An 18,879-nucleotide genomic window follows, 5' to 3' on the forward strand; every position below is an offset into this window, starting at 1 on the left:
GCATATAAATCCGGGTCGCTCAGGTTACGTAGAAGCAGCTGTCGTGGGAACGAACTCCTCTTCTTTTTGTGGTGAACGTCTTGCTGTTTTTCCGCAAATGGACGTACCTACAGTTTTATGCCCCTCCGAATGGCAGATATTTTTTATGAAGAGCTTTTTTGTGACAGAAATACATTCGGCGGCTTCTCATTTCCTGTCGAGTGGCGGCCACTACTGGAAACAACTTTTTTTATGATTTAGTGCTCCATGCTCGAGGTTTCGAACCTGAGTACCAGCGCATGGCAGTCATGCACCAACCCATTCGGCTAAGTCAAAAAAAAAAATTATTAATTGTTTTTTACAGCAACTCTGAAAACCTCCAAAAATATAAAAAAATAAAAAAAAATATTCTTCATCATAGCATCATACTCGTAGTCTTTAATGAGCCCTTGTTTCATTCACAAACTTGCGCCTTCTGTCTCTATCTAAGGTTACCTCCTTCCACAGCCGCACATTTGGCTTTTCAAGGTCAACTTCCACGTCTTCGAGTCATCTCTTTCTGGGGCGTGCTCTTCTTCGGCCTCCAATACGGCGTAATAGTCCGGGAGCCAGGGGTCGATTTGGGACTGCATTTTTATACCGTTAAATTCTTGACTAGCTTTCATTTACCTTTCACGAATAACGAAAGTGAACTTCAGGTGGCGCACCCGCGGTGGGAGGTTACGAAACGTGTCGAAAAAGAATTTCTACCAACTCATTTTATACCGGCTGAAATTTTATTCATTAATTGTTGACATTTAGTAGAATATAAAAAATAGTCAGCAGCGCGGTGGAGGGGGGAAAACACGTCAGCTGAACAGGTGAACTTGTAAAAAAAATTGAAAAGTAAAACTACTTTATGCCGAATGAAATTTTTTTACATAATTTTGGACACATATGAAAATATAATAATGATGGTCAGCTGCGTTTATAGCGGTGGGAAGACCGTCAGCCGAAGCAAGAATATATCATTGCGTTCAGCTGACGTACAATATTTTCCCCCCTCTATGGCGCAGCTGACTATTTTTTTTATTCTACTAAATGTCAACAATAAACAAAAAAATGTCAGCCGGTATTAAATGAGTTGTTAAAAACTTTTTCGACACGTTTCCCAGCATCCCACGCACGTACCCACCGCTACTGGACCAGTTGACGGTTGGTTTCGTCATCCATTGGATGGCGTCTGACTTCAGTATTAAAATCAGTCGGCATGAAATCATGAGGTCAAAATGACCCCTGGCTCCCGGCCTATAATTAAAATGACTTACGAGTTGTTTTTGTCTATTTGGGTAATCTAAACACGTGGCTGAGCCATGTTATCCCTTGAGATTTTATAAATCTTATCACTGTTTCGTGATTCAAGATTATATAAAAAGATTTCAAGATTATATTGATTATAAAAAAATAGTAAAAATTAAAAATAAAATTAAAAAATATTTATCTCGTTTTATTTCACTTTTGCTAAATATACAAAAAAATATACATATGGGACGTTCCACGTCAACGGGTACACTAGCCGGTCCAAAATTCTATGGGACCGATTTTGAAGTCCAAGGTCTCAAAATGATCGTCTGAATGTCCACTATTGAAAGCCGTCTGGCCCATTGAGAAATTCAATATGGCGTCCAAATTATGGCGTCTAAGCTGACTAAAAATTAGAGTTTATTTAAAATCTTGTGTGCTCCTAAGAAAACCAGGAGCAATGAAAAAAAAGTAATACTGATTCTTTATATTCTTAGGGTCGCAGATTACGATTTCGGAAGCAGATTTCCAAAATTCAAAATGTCGGATCCAATATGGCGGCCGAAAATATTAATTTATTTCGATTTGTTTAAAATGTATTTCTAAGTTGTTTTTGGAGTTGCCGATTACGAATCTGAAGTCAGATTTTTTAAATTCAAAATGGCGGATCCAATATGGCGGTCAAAAATAAAAAAATTATTTCGATTTTTTTGAAACCTGTTTTAAAAGGGTTTTTGGGGTCGCTGATTGCGATTCTGGAGTCATATTTCAAGAATTCAAAATAGCGGATCCAATATGGCGGCCAAAAATAAATAACGTTATAAAATAAAAAAAAAAATAAAAAAAATAAAAAAATAAAATAAAATAAAATAATTTTGGCTGCCATATTGGATCCGCTATTTTGAATTCTTGAAATATGACTCCAGAATCGCAATCAGCGACCCCAAAAACCCCTTAGAAATACATTTTAAACAAATCGAAATAAATTAATATAATATTTTCGGCCGCCATATTGGATCCGACATTTTGAATTTTGGAAATCTGCTTCCGAAATCGTAATCTGCGACCCTAAGAATATAAAGAATCAGTATTACTTTTTTTTCATTGCTCCTGGTTTTCTTAGGAGCACACAAGATTTTAAATAAACTCTAATTTTTAGTCAGCTTAGACGCCATAATTTGGACGCCATATTGAATTTCTCAATGGGCCAGACGGCTTTCAATAGTGGACATTCAGACGATCATTTTGAGACCTTGGACTTCAAAATCGGTCCCATAGAATTTTGGACCGGCTAGTGTACCGGTTGACGTGGAACGTCCCATGTATAAAAAAAAACATTAACTGTACTAATCATTGGTTTTTGACAAAACAAATTTCGCTGGTAGCAATTAGAAATAAAGAACATTGTTTGTTTCATCCTAATATACATACATATGTATGCATGCATTTTAACAAAAAAAAAAGTATTTTAAAGTATTAAGATTCTTATTTAAAATTTAACATTAGAAGCCTAGTTGCACTTAGAGACTTATTGTTGTTATTATTGAATAACTGCTGTTACCATTCGGTTTTGTCATCATACAATTCTCTCTGCATTCACTTTATAACCCTCTTAGAGTATATACCATATAACAACAACAAACAGTGAAGAAAACACTACTTCACTCATGTAGAACCGTTGTCGTACTCAGCTATCAGTTTCTATTCGTCGCTGAATGTGAGCGGCTGGTATTCCCGTTCGTTTGGTGCTTAAAGATTTTTATTTTAGAATTAAATATATAAGTGGAAACTTTTCACTTCATCTATCTATTTTTGGGCTGATACGAAAGTGCAATGGTCGAAGTAGGATTAATAGTTCGCATCTTGCTTGTGGCCTTTGTGGTGTTCTTGGCAGTGTTTGTGCATAGATTTCAGTATCTATTAAGTTCAGCACCCGTGCCAGACTTAAGCGATGCCGAATATTGGGGACCCGGCAGCGCTGCTAAATATAAGGAGAATACTGCAATCAAGGAATTTGATATAAGCGTGAAACCAGAGGTAACGAAACACTGCGATATGTACATATGTGCGTGTGTGTGTAGTGATTTTTATGCAAATAAGCCGGCAGATGTGCATCAACTATTGATTTATTATTTCACAACCTTTTAGCAGTTATTGTCGAGTAGACGCGTATGTGAATATAAAAAAAAGATTGTATTATTGTTGTTCAACAATTAATGGGCTAGAAATTTTATGCTGAAAAAACGCAAGTCATGATATAGTATTAGACAAACGTGTGTATGTATGTATATTTGAGAATAATTGTCGGTGTGACAACTTGATTTGTATAATCATAATATGATAGCTTGAAATAACAAACACTCTGGCATTTGTATATGTATGTGTGTCATAACTTTTATGACTAAAGTTAAATATCTTTAATATATATCTAGAAAACCAGCTGGTACCATTTAATGAATTTATTGTTATTTGTTCCATTGTTTTTTTGCGTCGTAAATGCGGCAGGGGAAGCCAGTTTATCTCAATAAATTGAAGCAGTTAAAATCGCAACAGAAAACAACTGTCAGCTTGTCAATGTGCACACCTACATACATACATACATGCGCGCATACGTTTCTGAATTGAATTACTTAACGATAATTAATCATTGCATTTAATTTATTTTTATTTCAATTCAACTATTTGTTTGTCTTCTTTAAAATAGGTAATTGAAGATCTGAAAGCACAATTGTCACGCCCTCTAACATTGCATGAGCCACTGGAAGGCATCGGTTTTCAATATGGATTCAATTCGAAATACCTAGAAACGGTGGTCGCATATTGGCGCGACACTTACCTGCCTAAGTGGAGTGAACGCGAAAAGTTTCTCAAACAATTCCCGCACTATGAGACGCAGATCCAGGGGTGAGCATCGTTTGTTTAGCTCTAAGCATGTACACATATATACATACATATATATATACACACACACCTTAATACTCATCTGTTTATTAGCTACTCGAATAACATTCATTTAACTTTTCGTGGTGAGTCTTTTTTTCATTTTCTTTATTTATTGAATCTTTCTTATGAAGGGTGGTTAAGTTTCAAAGGCCGCTGTTGATTTTGAATAAATACAACTTTTTCAGGAAATTATTGCCATTTCTCTTTATTATGATAATATTGGTACGGCTCAATTACGTACGAAACAAAATATCGGCCAACTGGCCGCCGCGGCCTCGGCGGCACACCTCCATCCGATGGTCCAAATTTTCGATGACGCTGAGGCATAATTGAGGTTCTATGCCGTTAATGTACCGAATTATCTCATTATTTGGCTTTTGAATTGTTGCTGGCTTATCGATGTACACCTTTTCTTTTAAAGAACTCCAAAAAAAGAAGTCCCACGTTGTCAAATCATATGATCTTGGCGGCCAATTGGCAACGTTCTGTTGAAACCACATATCGTCCACATCCATATCTTCCAATTCGGGCCATAAAAAGTTCGTTATCATCTCACGATAGCGAACACTATTCACAGTAACTGCCTGACCGGCCTCATTTTGGAAGAAATACGGCCCAATGATGCCGCCGGCCCATAAACCGCACCAAACAGTCACTCTTTGTGGGTGCATTAGTTTTTCGGCAATCACTCTTGGATTATCATTCGCCCAGATGCAATTCTGCTTATTGACGAGTCCACTGAGGTGAAAGTGAAATAACTTCAGCGCGTTGCTCGTTTGTGTATCTTTCCATGGTTCAAATTGAGTTAATCTGAAAATGAAAAATGTCAAATGAAAATCAAAAAAAAGCTTAACATTTAGGTGTGGTTTACATTCAACATCGGCCCTTGGAATTTAACCACCCTTTATAAGAAACTAACAATAAGTTTACAAATTTTATGTGAAAAGAAATTTCTTTCCTTGCCAATGCTAAGAAACTAATTATTTGTTCAAATGAAATACAATTATAAGTACCCATATGACTAAATCGGATGCGAATGTGATGGAAGTGAATGATTGGAGGGAGCCAGAAAGGACGGGCTTATAGTCTCTGATTCTTCGTAGCTGGTAGCCGGAAAGGCCTAGTTCCCAGACTCGCTTAAAGCTTCCGTTGTCCCTCATGTCGATTGTGCAAGATTTTTTTTCGGTTGTGATAGATGTGGAGGCGGGAGCCGAGAAGGCCGAGATTCCACTGTCCGATTTTTTGTAATGAGTGTTGTTGCTTGATATTACGTGGAAAATGACGGAGCCGTCTATAAGAAATCTAAGTAAATGTAAAGTAAACGGCAGTAAATGGTACAAAATCTCATTTATTGGTATGAAAATCGTATTGGGTTGACCAAAGGTTAATAGAATGCAGACTATTTATTTCAAATGTAAAAACCTTGCTCAGTTATATACACACGTTTATAGCCTAGACAGGGCCTGGCGTTAATCGGGATTGACAACTTCATTCGGATCCGGGCAAGGACTGTCACCTCAGCAGCATTCCCCGTGTATAATGGATATGTATGGAGAATGCTTATGCTGCTTTAAAAACAACAACAACTTAAATCGGAATTATCTCAGGAATTAAGTGCAACTAATTCGGATTGAATGTGTGAACAAATGTGGAGCAACAACATAGCCACTACAGCGCAGGCTGCTGCGGAAACGAATTCATTCCCATTGCAGCCGGTTCTACGTTACCGGAATGACACAGGTTCTTCCCGACCAGGGGCTGCCGCCCCAGTAAACTAGCCCTGTCAGTGTACCGTATCCCGTAGCGGGAACGAATCGTGCCCGAGACCTTCATCGCATGATACGACAATTAATAAACACCAATTTTAAAACGACCAAGCTTCTCAAAGACGAGGACGGCGAGCCAACAACATCTAAGGGCAAGCAAATCAACGGCCCTTGCATCCCACTCTGTTGTGTAGGTGCCAACGTCACATTGCAAGACGTGGCATCCCCACGATATGCCCGGATAAGCTCAAGATAAGCGCTCGGATCTTTCTGCCCTTATTGAACAACGTTTGGAACCCTGAAAGAGTTAAAAGAAGGCGTCATCACCCTTCTCCCGAAGAAGGGTAACCTATCTGAGTGCCAAAATTGGCGACGAATCACGTTGATAAGCATGGCGAACAAAGTATAAGCACACGTAGTTCACAAAGGTTTTCCAATTCATTGAAGAAGGGACTACGCAAAGAACAAGCAGGCTTTCGTCCCCACTGCTCTTGCGTCGATCATGTAAACTCCTTGACAGTGATCGTGGAGTTGAGTGGCGCTCGTCTCTTTACCTCTGCTTCATTGACTTCTCAATCATGAAGCAGGTAGTATCGGAATTCAAACCGGTGTTAGGCAAGGATGTCTATTATCTCCACTCTTGTTCAACCTAGTCCTGGACCTAGCAATGCGACAAGCGTGTGCGGTCAGCAAGTGCATTTCCTGGGGTTTTTGCAGCCGGCTTGCTAGACTATGCGGACGACATTTGTTTACTATCGCAGAAATACTCAGATGCATCAGCTAAACTATTACGTGCGCAACTAAGTTCCGGCTGTTTATCAATAGATGCCGCCAGCAGTGTGGGCTAGTCGATTCTACCAAAACCTAAACGTCATAAACCAAGCTTAGACATATAGTAAACAAACTGCTTCGACGCATTAGTGATTTTGTTTTGGTATCCTATACTTTTGATTTTGTGAAAATGGCTGATTTTGTGCCGAATAACCCTCATTTGCGGGAATTGTTGATTTTCCTCTTTCATTCGAAAAAAACGAAGGCTGAAGCGCATCGAGAGCTACAAAAAGTTTATGGAGAGGCTGCTTTCAGTGAAACAACGTGCCGAGATTGGTTCCGTCTCTTCAAAGATGGTGATTTTAATGTTGACGACCGTCCGCGTGAAGGAAGGCCAAAAATCTTTGAAGATGCTGAATTAGAGGCATTGCTCAATGAGGAAGGGTTTTCTTCATCGCATCATGGCGAATGATGAAAAATGGATTCATTACAGCAATCCAAAGAAAAGAAAGTCATGGGGACTGCCCGGTCATGCTTCTACGTCGTCGCCTCGACCGAATATTCACGCTGCGAAGGTTATGCTATGTATTTGGTGGGACCAAGCTGGTGTTATTTTTGTTATGAACTGTTAAAACCAAGCGAAACCATCACTGGAGCTCGGCATCGACTTCAATTGATGCGATTAAGCCGAGCAGTGAGCGAGAAGCGGCCGCAATACGCGAAGAGGTATGAAAAAGTGATTCTACAGCATAACAACGGCCTCACGTTGCCAAACCCGTTAAAATCTACCGGGAAACACTGAAATGGGAAATCCTACCCCACCTGCCATATTCTCCAGTATTGCGTCGTCCGATTATCAGCTGTTCCGATCGATGGCACATGGTCTAACATAGCTGACCAGCAGTTCCATTCAGATGAAGACACCAAAAAATGGCTTGATCCGTGGATGGATATTGCGCCGTCCGATTATCAGCTGTTCCGATCGATGGCACATGGTCTAACATAGCTGACCAGCAGTTCCATTCAGATGAAGACACCAAAAAATGGCTTGATCAGTGGATAGCCTCAAAAGATGAACAGTTTTACCGCGACGGTATACGAGATCTACCAGAAAGATGGAAAGTAGTAGCCAGCGGTGGGCAATACTTTCAATGATTCACTTGTAACCATTTTGCAGAATAAAGTTGTATTTTCATAAAAAAAAAAAACAGCGAGCACAAACAGGTCTAAAAATTAACATAGCAAAGACCAAAGTAATGCGGATTAACACCACCGAAACGCAAGCCCTTCACGCCGCTTGAAGATGTAGATGAATTTTGCTATCTTGAGAGCATAATTTCAAAAAACGGCGGATCAACAACTGACATATACAACCGAATATCTAAGGAACGCGTTGCATTTGGCATGCTAGACAAGGTATGGAGATCAACTCACATCTCCAGGCACACAATACTGAAGATATTTGAAGCTAACGTGAAGTCGGTAGTTCTGTATCACTGCAATCCTTCCTAAACCGTTGCCTACGAAAGATATTGCGAATATTCAGGCCTGATATTATAGTCAACGATGATCTTTGGGCGGCTACCGGGCAAAAGCCAGTTCGCATAGAAATTATGCGTTGCAAGTGGAAATGGATCGGGCACACATTGCGCAAAGCACGAGATGACATTGCAACTTGATTTCGGAGAATTCGCTCTCAAAGAGTAAAATAACAAGAAAAGTGCATAAACGCAAAACCAGTGACAATTTGTTGCAAGTTTAACGAACAACTGATTAAATTGTTGGCGAGAAAACTCACAAAAGGTAAACTTTTTTTTCACTTGTGCTACCTCGTATTAAATTTAAAAAATAATAATAATAATAAAGCAAATAAATTGCAAAAAAACGAGCTTAGTATCACATGATTTTATTTTGTCCACTATGATTTATTCCGCGGCCGCCGTAGCCGATTGGGTTGGTGCGTGACTACCATTCGGAATTCAGAGAGGGAACGTCGGTTCGAATCTCGGTGAAAGATCAAAATTAAGAAAAAGTTTTTTCTAATAGCGGTCGCCCCTCGGCAGGCAATGGCAAACCTCCGAGTGCATTTCTGCCATGGAAAAGCTCCTCATAAAAAAATATTTGCCGTTCGGAGCCGGCTTGAAACTGTAGGTCCCTCCATTTGTGGAACAACATCAAGTTGCACACCACAAATTAGGAGGAGGAGCTAGGCCAAACACCCAAAAGATGGTGTACGCGCCAATAATATATACCTATATATATAATTTGTTCCATTTCATCATCGCTGTCAGATGAAAATCATTCCATTTCATCATCGCTGTCAAATGGAAATCATTCCGTTAGCAATTGAAAATTTGAACTTTGACTCCATTCGCCAATTTTAGTTCGTGTGCATTTTGACTCTGCGATTAGCTGTTTTTCTCCCTTCAAATTCTTATCCACGAAACAAAAAAAAAAAACAACTTCCCCTCAAAATAACATAGCATTTTGCTCTCTCACTTTCCCCTGATTTGCAAGTGTTTTTGAATACATGAACACCAAAATTTGAGAATTTGTAACAATTGGTTATTTGCTTCATTAACAGAGATGTACTTATTGAGAATTCAATATGTCAAGAAAGCACACTCGTTAAATTAATCATCTTATTGGAAAGTTTATCATTTTTGCAAATGGCTTCGTACGTCCATCATTTCACAAGTGTGAACTGGACAGCTGCGTTATGCAAACAGCGTGGATGGAATGGAGCGTGTAAAGGTCAAAGTAAATGTTTGCATCTCTCAAAATATTTTTGTTTTTATTTAGTAAAAAGTTACTCAAACACAAATGTTATGCAAAAATAAAATGTGTGGGTACACATGTACGCGAATGTGTATATGTATGTACGTGTGTACTTCAATCACATTTATACACACATACAAATGTGTACACTCTAACCACATAGAGTCTGTTCTTTTGAACTGTGAAAGATAACAGAGCAGCGCAGTTTGTGCAAGTCATCATGACTGCTTTTGCTTTTCGAACAGAGCAACGTTATCAAATCTACGAATATATTTTTGGATTTTGAACTTAAACCTTCAGTCCAGATGGTTGCGCTGTGAAGCATATAAAAATGCTAATAAGGTAGATTATTTTAATCGTATCAGCTAATTCAATTCTAATTCAATTTAAAGTTCGCATTCCACAAGATCAAGGCGTAGGTGAAATATGAAGTCACTGTGAATTCTGAGCTCTTATCCTCGGCTAATTAATAGGCCAATGACTCAGCTAATTAATAGGCCAAGCACAGAGTTAGGGCGAACGAAATAGGCGCCTCATTACTTGAGTATGGCGTGAATGAAAACAGTAACAGAGCAGTGAAGTGAGAATAAATGCGCGATAAGATTTCAACTACTAAGGTGTATTCCGTGTGCACTCTAAAATTGGGCATAATGCCCTATCTTTTTTTTCTGCTTTTTTTATCCAAAGGGGGGATCCTCCATAGTGTCAACATAGACGGCATGACGCAGTTTCTTTTGTTATCTGGTCATGGGCGCTTCAAGTCATATCTGCAACAATTTGAACATGCCAGCGATCTATACTACCAATTCTGTGCCAATAAGGCCGAAGGAGCGTGGACGGTGAAAATCTGCTGCCGCCTCCGCCCTAGCGAGTTCAACAGCAATTTTATTAACTTTTATTCCAGAGTGATCCGGAAGCTACATAGTTGGTTGAGGTTGCTAAGGCATCAGTGCACTAGTTTTGATTCCACAGAATGTTTAGCTAGAGCTTTTAATACAACTTGACCGTCCGATTATATAGCTATGCATGCACCCTTGTACCCCCATATGATTGGTTCTCGCACATATTGAAATTGCTTGAATTTCAGCCTGAAGGACGCTAGGCCATCTGCCCATTGTTTCGGAGCTTTTCGTTTGGACCATAGATCCACGCACCGACGCCAGTATCTGTTTTCGAACCGTCCGTAAACCATTCAAGAATTCTAAGATCGACCCAAGGTCTTCCCAGTTCCCATTCATCGCGGTCTTAGATTCAAGATTTCAAACCTACGATTAAACGCATTTTGGAATCATATGCAAGTTAATGAATAAATAATATTCTGATCCGGTAGCATTGTTATGATACTTGTATAACCAAAATCAGGAAGATCTTTCCCAAGTAAGATTTGCATTTTTAGTGAACTTCTGGCTGCACATTTTTTGAGGAAAATATGCAGTGGGGATAGTCCTACAATGGCTTCTACAGCAACAGTGGGACAAGTTTTCATGGCTAAAGTTTTTGCCAAGCAGGCTTATTTTTGAAAACTACCGAGTAGTTCTTTAGTGGCCACTTACTTGGCTTTCATTTTGTAGTCTAGATCGTACGATCTGCCTTAAAGGCTTCGATATACGCACATGGTTCTAGTGGCGTTTTCTATAGAGTTTTTTAATAAGAGGAGTTATTGTGATATTCAAAGAAAAATGCTATTTTTTAATATGAATGATCCGATGTTTATTTCATTATTAAGGGGAAAATAACATCAGGCAAATTACCCCCACGATCGCGCTTACAATACAATATCCTTTTCATGAAATTTTCCATAACCGAATTGCAAAGCGGCTGCTCTATGTCCTCGATAGCCTCACGAATTCCATCTTTGAGGTCTTGAATCGGCCCTGGGCTGTTGGCGTGGACCTTCTCTTTCACGAGGCCCCAAAGAAACAAGTCACAAGGTGTTAAATCACAGGGTCTCGGTGGTCAATTGTGATCAGCCCTTCGAGAGATAACACGGTCCGGAAACTTTTCTCGTAAAAGATCAATGGTTTCGTTGCTTGTGTGGCACGTAGCGCCGTCTTGTTGAAAATAAACGTTGTCCTAATCAATACCATCCAATTCCGGCCACAAAAAATCGTTAATTATCTCTCGATAGCGCATCCCATTCACCTGTAACACCTGCTTTGGAAAATCCTTTATCAACGTTTCGAGGATTCACTGCGTTGGCGTTTCGGTTAGCAAAATATCTCTCGACTCGGACAAGCCATTCAAGAACAGCCTTTACAGCCATTGAAAACAACCGTTTGGTGTGACCTATGGGTCGGAAGAATCATCGGCCATAATTCCTGAAAGAAGAGGCTGGCGCCAATGTCGATCGCGCCATGATAAACGACTTTTTGATGCCAGAAGCCGGAAATTCAAGCCCGTGATCTCCGCAACATTTGGTTGCTACAAGGTGCCGCTATTTGCCATAGAGCCCATGAAACAATCGATTTACTGCGTCGCCGTTTCGATGAGCAATTTATCCCTCGCCTCGCACCAGTGGATTGGCCTCCAAGATCGTGTGATATCACACCTTTGGACTTTTATTTGTGAGGGTATGGGAAGTCGAAATGCTTTGTGAATAAACCAGCTTCGGTTGAGACAAGGAAGCCCAGATTACTAAAGTTATTCACGAGATAGCGACCGAAGTCATCCAGTGAGTCATTCCAAATTGGTGTTTATGGTTGATCGAATTCCGGGGCAGTTGCGGCTAACATTTGAAAGGAATTATCCTTAAGAAAGTTAAGGTCATGAATAGTTCTACACAAAAATAGAAAGGATTGCCCATTCAATTTGAATTTTCATTGTTTTATTTCAGTTTAAAATCCGATACCTCTAAATTGATCACCCTTTATAAGCACATACATACAATACATAATAATTGTAATAAATGGAAATAATAAATGTAATAAATAAAATACTGACTCTACGTATGTCCCTTTCAGCCTCATATTTTTAATACTAATTTTTTTATTTTTTTTTTTATTTACAGTTTGCGCATTCACTACATCCATGTGAAACCCAAAACCGCCAAAGGAAAGAAGGTAATTCCCCTACTGCTGCTTCATGGCTGGCCAGGATCGGTACGTGAATTCTACAAAATTATTCCCATGCTGACGAAAGCGAACGCCAAAACCCCATATGTTTTTGAAGTGGTCGTACCCAGCTTACCCGGCTATGGTTGGTCTCAGGTACATAAATCTATTACATCATTCGCTCCGAACTATGTTCTGCATAGCAAATCTTTGTTATTCAAAATCTGAAAAATAAACCTTTCCTTGTTTTTTAGGGTGCTTCAAAGATTAACTTCGGCCCAGCTCAAGTGGCATTGGTGATGCGTAATTTGATGTTGCGTTTAGGTCATGAGAAATTTGTGGTGCAAGGCGGTGATTGGGGCTCGATAATCGGCTCGCATATAGCTACCCTGAGACCTCAGAATGTGCTCGGCTATCATTCGAATATGTGCAGTACCCAACATCAAATCGCACAATTTTATAAATTTTGGCGCATCTGGTTTCCCTCGTTCTTTGTGAAAGACGAACAGAAAGATTTCTTCAAACCATTCGGCCAAGAGTTAAGCTTCCTTCTAGAAGAATCCGGTTATTTCCATCTTCAAGCAACCAAGCCGGACACTATTGGCACAGCACTCTTGCAGAATCCAGTCGGCTTAGCTGCGTATATCTTAGAGAAATTTTCCACCTGGACCAATTTTGAATACAAAAAACTTGAGGATGGTGGCCTCACTAAGCGTTTCACATTGGATGAGCTTTTGGATAATGTAATGATTTATTATGTAACAAAATCGATAACTACATCGCAGCGTTTGTATTCGGAAGCGTTCAACTTCGCACAATTAGGGTTGAATTTGGATGCCGTTCACGTTAATACGCCCACTGGTTGTGCACGTTTTCTGTATGATTTAATGCATGCAACAGATCTTCAGCTTGGAGTTAAGTTCAAGAACCTTGTGCATAGCACTTATCACAAAGACGGCGGCCATTTTGCAGCAATGGAACAACCTCTGCTACTGTACAATGACTTTGTGGAGTTCATCAATAAAGTTTTTAACGTCCAGTAACTCATCCATAACGAAACATACAAAGTTATGATTTAATCATTAATGCGCATGTAAAAATTTCCTTTCATTGAACAGTTATAGGCTTTGGTTTTTAACATTTCTCAATACATTGCCAAAAATCACATTTTTTAAAGAAATCTTTTCTTTTAGCTTTATTTTACTGGAGTAATGGTAAACCTCCGAGTGTATTTCTGCTATGAAAAAGTTCCTCCTAAAAAACATTTGTCGTTCGGAGTCGGCTTAAAATTGTAGGTCCCACCATTTGTGGAACAACATTCAGATGTACGCCACAAATAGGAGGATAAGCTCGGCCGAACACCCAAAAAAGTGTGTAAGCGCCAATTATTTATTAATGTTTTTTTTAAGATAAACCTGCAGTCGCCTTGATAACTTCGTTGCAGGTTAAATATTAGGTTGTGAAATAAGTTTATAGCATTTTTATATATTTTTTTTATTTTACAATGATTTGTTGGCTGTTGACAAAGGGTAAATCTTCATTCGACAGAACTCTTTCTGCTATACAAAACTACATATGTTAATTGTATTTTTGGGGTATTTAATTTTTAATTCATTTTGAGACTTAAAAATGGAATACCCAGTAGGCAAAAATCAACATTTTCAACACCGGAAAAAATGAACTGCAATCATAAAAAGATTCTCAATCACCTTCATTCATTAGGATTTACCGAAAAATTGAAAGCCTGGGTGCCTCACGAACTCACCAAAAAAAAAAACAAAGAAAGGCGCGTTCAAATTGCTTCTCAGCATCTCGCGCGTTTCTAGCAATACGCGGTCATAAACAGCGCTTTTTGTACCGAATCGTCACGGAAAATGAGAAATGGTTCCTGTACTGCCTATTCATCAATATCAAAGAAAGGAGTGGTTGGCTCCGAGAGGTACGCCAAAGCCGAGAGTTCAGCCGAATCGTCATCCAAAGATCATTATATGTGTTTGGTGGTACTGGTAGGGCATGGTGCACTGCTGCAAATGCTCGAAAAGAATACCACGGGCAACAAGGAGATCTACAGTGCCCAGCTACACCTCGAAAATGAGGCTATTTGACTGAAAATACCTCATCGACCTAGCCTAACCATACTACTTCACGACAATGCCAGGTTGTTGCACAAGATGTCAAAGCCGCACTCAAAGAGCTCGAATATGTGGTCCTTCTGCATCCGCTGTATTCTCCGGACTATGCATAGACCGATTAGCATATTTTCCGCTCCCTGTCAAACCATATGAAGGGCGTTACCTTCGAAAAAAGAAAAGAGGTCCTTAAAAACTGGCTCAACAATTTTTTTGACACCAGACCAGGCGATTTTTGGCGGAACGGCATCAACAAATTGGTCGAGAGGTGGGAAGAGATTGTAAACAGCAACGGCGAATATATAATTGATTGACTTATTGATATAATTATTTTTTGTCTTTGTTTAAATAAATGTGCTCGGTAAAAACGCTACGAACTTATTCCCCATCCTCATATTTACAATTAAATTGTACAGGGTGGGCTATATAGCGTTTGCTTTTTGAACCACCTATTTTTTTGAGAATGGTAACACAAATGATATGTCAAATGTGTTCATAATTTACTTAAGGGTTTGACATTTACGAAATGGGACGCAATATGCTTGAACAAAGTTGGCAAATATTGAAAACCTTTTTCGAAAGTGGTGAGTCTTCTTCTTCTTTTCCGATGAAGCTCATTTTCACATCGGTGCCTACGTCTATAAGCAAAATTGTGGGATTTGGGGTTGAGAAAATCCACACGTTACTGTACAGAAGCAAACGCATCCACAACGAATCACTATTTGGTGCGGTTTTTGGTCTGGCGGCATCATCGGGCCATTTTTTTTCAAAAATGAGCGAGGAGTCGCGGTTACAGTAAATGGCGAGCGTTACCGTGACATGCTCAACGAGTTTTTGTTTCCAAAAATTGAAGAGGATGACATGGACGACATTTGGTTTCAACAGGAAGGTGCAACTTGTCACACTGCCAAAATTACACTCGAACTTGTGGCTACCGTTTTTGAAAACCGAATAATCAGCCGAAATTCCGATATCAATTGGCCGTCTCGGAGCTGTGATTCAAGCCCGTTGGACTATTTTTTGTGGGGAGCCGTTAAGGACAAATGCTATGCAAACCATCCAGAGACGATTGATGCTTTAAAATACGAAATCGAAGTTGCCATTCATGAAATTGGAGCCCAAACAATCGAAAATGTGCTTAAAAATTGGGTTGATCGAATGGCCTACTGTAACATAAAGCCAGTCGTGGCAGTCATTGGAACGATATTATTTTTCATTCATAAATGACAATATTCAATCTTCAAAATAAAAAAAAAAGTTTGAAAAAATACTGATTATTTTCTTTTATAGCCGATTAAAAAAACAATTTTTACATGGCCCACCCTGTAGATTCGAAATGGATACAGGTATGAGTAAATATACTTAATTATACATATATTTCGCGAATAATAACGGAGAACCGCATTAAATTTGCAAATATGAAAGTAGTGAACAAAATTTTCAGTTTACTGATTTTTATGTTTTATAAAAAAATCCGTTGCTTCGACACATTTTGACCGATTTTGGAAATTAAATGTTTTTTGCATTCGGAATAGACACAGCTATAAGTCTTTCTACTAATAAATAAACCTTTCATTTCAATATTATCGACAACATCTCGTTAAACTCGCAAAAATTGGAAAAATTGACTACAATTTAAGTTTTGTGTTGAAAATCTGTGGTCATTTTTGCTTAGCGTGAAAAGAAGAAGACATACGTCAAAAGGTCTAACATTTACCTCAACAAAACAGTTTCAAGATTGGAAATCGGATGAAATGCAGACGAGCTACGAATTTTTAAGTGTCGGAAAACACCCAAAATCGGGTTTTAACGATAAATAAAAAAATTTGAGAGTGTTAAAAATTTTTTGAACACGCTTCCGCGTCGTTCTCGGCTAGATCTACAGTGCTCACTTCAAAAGTTCTGATTCTCTGTAGCACCGTGTAATCTTTCTACAATTCCTATACATTTTTTCCTATGCACTTAATGTTTCGCAGATGCGCGTATGAAAAACCCAGCTATCACTATTACGATTAATTCGATAGCCAGCTAAAGCTTTCATATTTTTTTGTAAATTTTTTCCATACATTAATAATAAAGTTAAAATTAACATTTGGCCAAACTAACAACTCGTAAAACCAGAGAATGTAAAACATAATCAATAAAGTTCATAGTTTATGTTAAATATTCACAGATTTGAAATTTGTGACAAAACATGCAAAACAAACAGTTCCGTAAGGTCAGCAACAACTAAACCTAGTGACTAATCCATGATGGAAAGAATAATGAGATGGCGCCTATCGTGGTCCCGTTACTTTGCGCTCAGCGAATTTGACAACTAGTTACGTGATTTTAGCTCCAGTATGGCCAGATTACCATTTTCGTAACTTGATTTAGCATTTTTTATTTGTTATTTTGATTATTTTTTGTCTCGGGGTTTTAGTTCTTTCTTCAGGACATTTTTCTAGCTGTTCTAATTAAAATGTCATGTTTATAATTTTGTAAAATATACATTTTTTAAGAATTAGTTAAATAATTCACTCAGTTTTATTTAGCTTTACTTTTTTTTAGCATCTGGTGGCATTGCCCGCGATTGCCGGTGTTGTTGGTGTTCTTCTGCTTTCGGCAGTCAAATCTCTTTCTCGCTACTGCAGAGTTGCCTAGCTTTGGATATAAAAACGCACTTAAATGCCCATTTAAAGAAAATAACCCAACAAATTTTTATTGAATCTCTTAAAGAACTTTGTATGCGTGACAAATTGTCTTTAAAATGTGCGTATTTTTAAATAAATGTGTTATGCTTATGTACAATTTAATTTATGAGTTTTTTTTGTTAAGCTTGACTCTTTTGTTAGGGGAACGACTTTTTTGCTATATTGGAAGTTATGTCACTAGATAAGGTACTCTTTTTGTAAAAATGTCAGTATGGTTTCTTTAGTATTTTCTGGTATTTTGTTGTTTATTTTTACAATGAATATAACTCTTAATGTCCTATGTCTCACTAAGGATTGATGACCGGAAGAAACGATTACACCTCTATGGTTTTAATTCGCATTCAATAAATTCAAAGGCTTTTTAAAATGTGTAAAAAGGTTTTCAATCTTAAGAAGAGTTGAGAGGCATTTAATATTTTTGCATTACCTTAAAAGGAGCCAAAAATTAAATTTGCACTTTCAAATTATCAAATTTTATAAGAGTAAAACAATTTTCATTAGCACTAAAATCTTCTCAGAGTGACCTTTTTTAACCTTTTTTTGTTTAATAATATAGTTTGTTTTTTAACCTAAAGTTTCGGTAGCCTTAAATTAAAACCCAAAGGAAACAAACACCAAACTTAAAAATTGTCGCATTTTCGGTATAAAAAAGCACTAAATTTATTGCGAAGAGCAAATGGTTGGCAATGCTGCACAACTCAGCAAACGTGACGTCACGTACGCTCTGATGGGCGCAATCTTCTTTCTATCATTCTTGTGACTAATCGTCCTCACACTCACCAACGTACGCCCGTGGCAGCTGATACGATGAAACTAATGAGAGCGCCATGACTCTGTGGAGCTTAGTTACAAGTAGAGCTGCTCCAGCCGTGATCAGAGCGCCACCTGTTAGTTAAAAGCTTAATAAGTGGTTTCCGCCAAGGGTAGAAATATACATTTTCGTGCATATGGGCACCCTGTGACTTTTATTTTTCGCATAGGAGTCAACAAATTTGGTTTGTGAAGCTGAAAAATGTGCTGAAGTTATTAGAAATAGGTATTAAGTGCATGAAATTGTAACTTAACAGAAAATATATAATATTTCTACTATTTACAAGTTAAGCTGAGAATATGGCAATTTGAGATAAATGTGGGTATACACATATCTACATACTTATGTATATACCAAAGATCTCAGAATTATGAGAGGAAAGCCAAGTATGAAATTTTCTTTACACGAAATTTGATGTGAGACATTTAAAACGCGGGCACATAGGCATATTTTTTGTTGCAGTGACAACCAGTCCAGCGGTTGAATTTTGAATTAAATGATTGGCATAAAGGTAATATTTTTCTTACATTTTTATTATTTAACATATTTATAAATACATATCTTTTTAATTTAAAAGAGATCCAATCTCTCAATCCAAAATTATACTCCATTTAAAGGCCTTTTCTACTGCCTATTATACAATTCTCTGCATTTGAGACTTTTTTTAATAAAGTCACT

At 38.2% G+C, this 18,879-nt stretch overlaps 1 protein-coding gene across 1 annotated transcript; it reads left to right on the forward strand.

Annotated features, from left to right (window-relative positions):
* Positions 1 to 2,954: 2,954 nt before the first annotated feature.
* Positions 2,955 to 13,735, forward strand: LOC128866711 (juvenile hormone epoxide hydrolase 2). Its single transcript, XM_054107626.1, has 4 exons — positions 2,955 to 3,297; positions 3,965 to 4,164; positions 12,526 to 12,724; positions 12,823 to 13,735. Exons 1-4 carry the CDS (start codon positions 3,094 to 3,096, stop codon positions 13,609 to 13,611), a joined length of 1,392 nt encoding a protein of 463 aa, XP_053963601.1. The 5' UTR covers positions 2,955 to 3,093; the 3' UTR covers positions 13,612 to 13,735.
* Positions 13,736 to 18,879: the final 5,144 nt, after the last annotated feature.

The sequence above is a fragment of the Anastrepha ludens genome, chromosome 6 (genome assembly GCF_028408465.1).
Source record: "Anastrepha ludens isolate Willacy chromosome 6, idAnaLude1.1, whole genome shotgun sequence".
Classification (NCBI taxonomy): Eukaryota; Metazoa; Arthropoda; class Insecta; order Diptera; family Tephritidae; genus Anastrepha; species Anastrepha ludens.

Excerpts from the sequence above, each read along its gene's own strand:
- LOC128866711 (XM_054107626.1), top strand. The coding sequence starts at position 3,094 with ATGGTCGAAGTAGGATTAATAGTTCGCATCTTGCTTGTGGCCTTTGTG. Across the intron at positions 4,165-12,525 it reads TATGAGACGCAGATCCAGGG|TTTGCGCATTCACTACATCC; the intron begins GTGAGCATCGTT and ends TTTTATTTACAG. Across the intron at positions 12,725-12,822 it reads CCGGCTATGGTTGGTCTCAG|GGTGCTTCAAAGATTAACTT; the intron begins GTACATAAATCT and ends CTTGTTTTTTAG.